This window comes from Ixodes scapularis, unplaced genomic scaffold (assembly GCF_016920785.2).
Source record: "Ixodes scapularis isolate PalLabHiFi unplaced genomic scaffold, ASM1692078v2 PGA_scaffold2__306_contigs__length_199485367, whole genome shotgun sequence".
NCBI classification, from domain to species: domain Eukaryota; kingdom Metazoa; phylum Arthropoda; class Arachnida; order Ixodida; family Ixodidae; genus Ixodes; species Ixodes scapularis.
Genome location: NW_024609857.1, coordinates 1,178,495 through 1,184,856, shown reverse-complemented (window position 1 = coordinate 1,184,856; position 6,362 = coordinate 1,178,495). Strand labels below are relative to the sequence as shown.

Sequence of the window (6,362 nt, the reverse complement as noted above, 5' to 3'; positions counted from 1 at the left end):
GCGAAGGTAACTCGGGAACGCCAGCGCTCACGTTTCACAAGTTAGGAACGGTCGGTCAGGCTACTTTGAAGGGGAGTCAGTTGGCTAGTTTAGAGCGCCGAGAACAGTGCAGCTCCAAGATCCGCGAGGGAAACCAAACGTGGACTTCTTTACCGTGTTGCACCATTCATCCCTTCTCCGTCGCGGATCGCTGTTTTTCAGTGACGATTGACATGGAAGACGTGGTGACGCGCACGTTCGAGCTTAGTGGCGGCGCTTTCGACCTGTCGTTCACACGTTCACTCCTGGGCAAAACAGTGATTCGGCCGGTAGCGAGAAAGTGCTGTTGACCTCCAGAGACAAAGTGAGCCCAAGGCGGATGAAGTAACCGGGAGTCGAGTTCTGCAGCCGCTACAATGGTGAGTTGCACTTTAGGCCGTAAAATGACGTTGCTCTTTCGACAAATCATAACGAGGCATTTTCTGCACTTCGCTCGCGTATGAGGTGGTTGGTAGCCGTGACCCATGCCGGAAAAGTAATTGACATAGGTAGTAAGGAAAAAAAAAAGCTAAATGAAACGTGTGGACTGTTCGTTTCTTTTCCACCATCCGCAGCGACATAACGAAAACGTCGCGCTGCAGACATTAATTGTTTCCTCCTCTTTCTATGCATAAAAATTAGTCATAGACTGTGTGCGGCGTTTCTTTCGGTCGATGGATAATCAAAATATTTATGCGAAATTTGCTCACTAAATCCTTTCGTGGCGTGGAAAGACACTGATGGTTTTAAGAACCCCCAGCCAACCAGCGTTTGGGACTTGGTATGTTATATTGAGCTATTTTTTCTAATAGATTTTCTTTGTATTTGTGTACGCAGCCTTTACTACTTTCACGTTCTATTTACACTTCGGCTTGAGACGCATAAGATCGCACAGCTGATATTGGTAATTAGTGCTGATTCAGTCACTCGTGGTATTTATAAATTACGTCACTTATGAATGAGTTCTATCTGTTTAGTAAAACAAGTTGTTTTTACATAGAGTGAAGATGGTCCACCAAAGTCGTCCAAGCGGAAAAGTACCACTCTGCATAACTTCTTCCAAGCTGTGCCCAAAAAGATTATCACTGAGGCAGACATTGCAAGCAACGACTCGAAGCTCACTTTGAAGTCTGATGGCGTGGATGAACAACTCAAGATTGAGGCTCTCCCGTCGCCCATGGTCAAGAATTCTGACGGAACTACCCCACTAGATCCAGCCGTCCACACAGTTCGGAATCCAGCGGCTGACTTTGGTTTGCAATATGACATTGGCAACTTCGTTGGGGCGAGGCCAGACGACCACACCGTGGTTGGCTTACTCGAACACCATTGGATGCCACCTCAAGGTTACTCCTTCCCTTTCTCCGAACACAACAAGGGACAGACAGTCGAACGGAGGTACGTCAGAAGTGACCACCTGCTGAAATATCCTTGGCTGGTTGTCTCGGATGCCAAGGCAGGTTTGTTCTGCAAATTTTGTCCTCTTTTTGCCACCGGGCACATGGGGGGTAAACACAAGACAGTTGCCCTTCAGGCTCTTGTAACGGAGCCTTTGAAAAAATTCGCGAAGCTTCTGGGGAAAGATGGAGCTTTGGAAACCCATTCCAAAGCTAGATATCACATCGAAGCAGTGGAAGCGGGCAAGGCTTTTCTGAAAGCTTGTCGCGACCCAGCAAGGGTCGTGGCAAACCAGATCGATACACAGCGAATGCGGCAGGTGTCTGAAAACCGCGCGCGGCTTGTCTCGATTGTCGACAACGTTGTGTTCTTGGCCCGGCAGAATATTGCCTTCCGTGGACATCGGGATGACGGCCCAGTGGTCACTGGGAAGAACGGCAATGACAGTTCAGAGAATGGAGGAAACTTCAAGGAGCTGCTGCGCTTCAGAGTGAAATGTGGTGACCATGCCCTCGAAAAACATCTCTCCACAGCCACAGGAAGGAAGATGTTCACAAGCAAAACAACTCAAAATGCCCTTATTGAATGTTGCGGAGACGAAGTTCTGTCCGTGATCTTGGCACGAGTTCGGCAGAGCAAATATTATGGCATTATGTTCGACGAGACAACCGACGTGGCTCACAAGTCTCAGCTATCTCTTGTTTTGAGGTATGAACATGATTTAAAGATCAGAGAAGATTTTGTGGGTTTCTTAGATCCTCGAGAACTCAAGCCTCAAGATTCAAATCAGAATCGGAATTCGCCCATGTCGGACAGCGGGTCCGACGAGGAAGAGCAAGACGAAGACGACGCACTGGAGCCAACACTGACTGGTACCAAGCTCGGAAAAATCGTGCTAAGTCTACTGAGGTCATTGTCTCTCAACCCCAAAGGCTGTGTAGGCATTGCAACAGACGGATGCTCAGTAATGACTTCCGAGCTCTGCGGTGCCATTCAGGAAATCCAAAAAGTAGCCGTGCATGCAGTTCGATGCCCCTGCTTCAACCATAGCTTGAACCTTTCTATATCCAAAACATCAACTGTGCAAAGTGTCCGAAACACCACCGGGACAATGCGGGAAGTCATTGCGTTTTTTACGGCCTCGCCCAAGCGTAACGCCGTTTTGAAACTCCAGCTTGGCAAACAGCTGACCAAGTTATGCGACACACGTTGGGTCGAACGTCACGACGCTGTTTTGCAGTTTAGAGAGAGCCTGGGAAGCATCGCAAAGGCGTTGGAAACGGTTTCGCAATGGCGAGAACCAAGCTCGGCTGCCAAGGCAAGATCACTGCTTATCTCAATCCTGGATGCCGAATTTGTAATTGCAACCGTAGCTCTCTACGATGTACTCTCAGTCACGCTTCCCCTAAGTCGGCTGCTCCAAAAGCCGGATCTGGAAATGAACAGTGCCTCGGACATCGTAAAAGACACGATCGTCGTCCTGAGCGAAAAGCGGAACCCATTAAACGTCGAGAAGACTTTCAGAGAAATTTTCGCGCATGCAGAAGAAATTGCCGAGAATATGGGAGCGCAACTAGATGTGCCTCGTCTAGTCCAACGACAAATGAGCTGCGAAAAATTGCCTCCACAGACAGCCGAGTCATACTTCCGCGCACATGTATACATTCCTCTTGTGGAATCTGTCGTGGAAGATCTTAAGCAGCGTTTTCCGGAAGAGGTGCTGGAGGTGTACAGCCTCAACACACTTTTGCCTCGCCATGTGAATGAGAAGGGAGCTGAAGCAAAGCTCAGCATCCTGGCGGCAAAATACGGCGTGCTCCTCGGAATGGGGGACGTAGCTTTGCAGACCATCATCAGAGCCGAATTTTCACTGTGGGCGGCGAAATGGAGACGCGAACAAGAGAAGGGGCCTCTTCCATCGACAGCTGTGGAGACACTTGAAGAGTCGGAGCCAGAGCTCTATCCGAACATCAGGACTCTGCTGCGCGTTCTCGCTACACTGCCCGTTAGTGTTGCGACGGCTGAGCGGTCTTTCTCCACCCTTCGTCGAATTAAAACTTGGATTCGATCGCGGTGCGGCGAAAAGAGACTCAACGGTCTTGCCCTCCTCCACGTCCACCGAGACGTGAACGTCGACCAAGAGAAGGTGGTAGACCGCTACGCGCAGGGAGCACGACGAAGGAAGGCGATGTTCGTGCTCTGTAGAACATTTAATTGGATAACTTGTGTAAATAATTATGTCTCTATTTTATCCTCCCCAAATGTAGGTTTTTTTTTTTCTTCATCTCATTAGATAAACATGAATCTGTTTAATAAATAAGTTTAATGTTGCTCCATGCAATTTGTCTAGGCACTGCGCTGAAGACCATTTGAGCTGGCATTTTTGTTTTTTTATTGGTTTCACGGATCCACAAGACCATAAAGAATCGAACAGAGTTTAATTACTCCAACAAAATGCTCACTTTTCTCAAGAACTCTGCATTTTCGAGAGTGAGTCAATAAAATAACAATGCAATTAAGAAGGTATTTTGATCACGTTCGTCCAGGATTTAGAAAGTCTCCATATTATTCGGCCGTCTTACATTTGTCTTGCTAACAAATCCTTTCCTCTCCGGTCTTTGTGGTGTTTTTTTTGTTTTTGTTTTTTTTTTGTCTAAATTGATGTATCTTGTTTGATCGAGTCCCTGCACAAACTCTTTCACACCGGGTGCCTCAATTGCCCGTGTTGCTTAAATGGTTTAGACAAAGAATTTAGAACCATGCATACGTATGTCTTTCTCTATCTCTATTTTTGTTTTTTACCACTTATAGTGCTAACCTTTGAACCACTGAAGCAACAGGTGCGGGTTTATATAAAAGAACAAGAAACTAATACAAATTTGGTGGGAATTTTTAGGCTGTAACAAACGCTAAAACACGATTAATAGTTGCTTTTTGTAGGTGCCTCAAAAATCGCTAGCCCGCGAGCAAAAAAAAAAAAAAATCCTCACCGCCCCCCCCAAACCTTAGCCATAAATCCGCCCCTGGGTTGTCCGTGCAAAAAGAACTTCCCTCGGTGCATTGCGACAACGGCAGCGTAACCAAACTGTCTGGCGATATCGGTCTATTAGATGTCAATGGTACCTCAGTCGCTGACACGAATTTGTTGTTCGCGTACCGTGTCGTAACATTTTTTCTGCCGTAAAAGAAATTGCCGATTCCGCTTAATACGGGCTCTGTACACCCAGGAGGACCCGACTATTGATAATGTTTTGATTTTAGTAACACCAGAAAGTAGAATTTTATTTAAACTTTCGTTACCGACTTTTTTTTTTTTTTTTTAGCCTTGGGGCTAAGCTAAGGGCCATGAAGGCGACTACAAAAGAAGAAAAATTGGTTGGTTGCTTAGCTAATTAACTAAAAAATCTTCAATTAACTTTTTTCAATGTTCGTTGTTAGGGAATAATGTGGTTGAAGAATTGGTGCCTGACCTTATTCCAGAACCATGGCGTGAAATTTCGAATGGAATATGCGCAGTGGGTAACACGGGACGAGAGACATAATGTTTCGGCACGGCTTCAAACTGTAACTACCTAAGCCCGCAAAGAGCGTCCGTGACGTCGATACTTCCCCTCTGTGCTTGCGTCGCACTGTTGACGTCCCCCGCCGCGCGGACACGTAGGTTGTGCTTTGAAAATATAACGATATGCAGTTGGGGTGCTTTAATCTGAAACATTTTCCGGCAGGTAAACAGAACGGCTGAAGATGATCCCTCACACTATATACTTTTCACTTTAGAGCGTGGCAGAAGCTACAAGATTGAGCTGAGGGCTTTCAGCGTCCCTGCCAAGCACGCGCGCTCGTGCTGTGCAAGCACTGTTCAGGGTCACGTGTACCCTCTCCTGACGCGGTTACCTTGCGAACAACAAGTTCGACGGCGTTTGTAATGAGCACGGTGGAAGCTTGAAATCATTGCGCTCTGAAACCTACACTGGCAGCGCCGTCAAAACTGAAGCTCTTACATTCCTCTTATTTCCGTCGATGAGAAATCATTTGCTGACGTCATAGTCAGCATTCAGCCAATCGTGCAAGTCCGACCACTGCGACGCTTTTGATCGCTCATGTTGCGTGTACGTCTCGAGGCGCATATTGTCAGGCAAAAAGAGCCTGAGAGCGAAGGTATGCTTTGAGTGCGCACCACGCGGTGTGCAATGTGGGTCTCTGTTTTCGGAACCTCGGAATGCTGGTTTCGGCCGTCCGTGCTCTGCCGGTTTCGGCCGTCGATTTCTTTGTGTCGGCGTCAGGTTTCCCACGAGGTGGGGGCCCTCCAGCCGCCCCCGCCTCTCCCGGATTTCATTTACCCGCGCGGGGGAGGCATGAGGTTCCCTCCTCTCGGAGAAGAGTCTCCCCCTAATCGTCTTTTTTTGCCTCTTTTCAAGATCCGGAAAAGATGGGCCAGACCACCCGTACCGGTCGAGTTCGTGTAGCTACGAGATCGCGGCGGGACGCAGAGCTTTTGGGGGTCAGGCCTAGGCTTTAACGTTTTTTTGTTTTTTTTATACATTTGTTCTTGGATGCGGCGAAAGGAAAAAGGGATGGGTACGATAGTTCAATAAATGTTTGAATTGCACGAAGCTGTGTCCAAGTGCGGTGACCCGTTTCTATGTTTTAGAGGGGCAACTCGGTAAGTGTAGAGGCGACTGCTAACCTGACGTCTGACGGTCACATCCCGCGGCAGTGATTAATCCGATGCACGTGAGAAAACAACGCCTGGTCATACCGAAACACACCCCACTCAGATTTAGAGAATGTCAATGCTTCTAAACCTAGAGCGGAAGATTTTTTATGGATTCACTTTTTTTGTTCAAGGATGTCCTCGGTAATATATCTCCCGCGGCCGAATATTAAAAACAATTCTAAAACAAAACACCAAAAAAAATACAATTTTGAATTTGGAAGAATTGGTA

The 6,362-nt window shown here is 47.3% G+C and overlaps 1 protein-coding gene across 1 annotated transcript; it reads left to right on the top strand.

The window, feature by feature from the left end:
• The first annotated feature begins 384 nt into the window (after positions 1–384).
• On the top strand, positions 385–5,158 carry LOC120850189 (52 kDa repressor of the inhibitor of the protein kinase-like). Its single transcript, XM_042292143.1, has 3 exons — positions 385–398; positions 1,019–3,617; positions 5,142–5,158. The coding sequence occupies exons 1-3, from the start codon at positions 396–398 to the stop codon at positions 5,156–5,158; spliced, it is 2,619 nt and encodes an 872-aa protein (XP_042148077.1). The 5' UTR covers positions 385–395.
• The last annotated feature ends 1,204 nt before the right edge of the window (positions 5,159–6,362 follow it).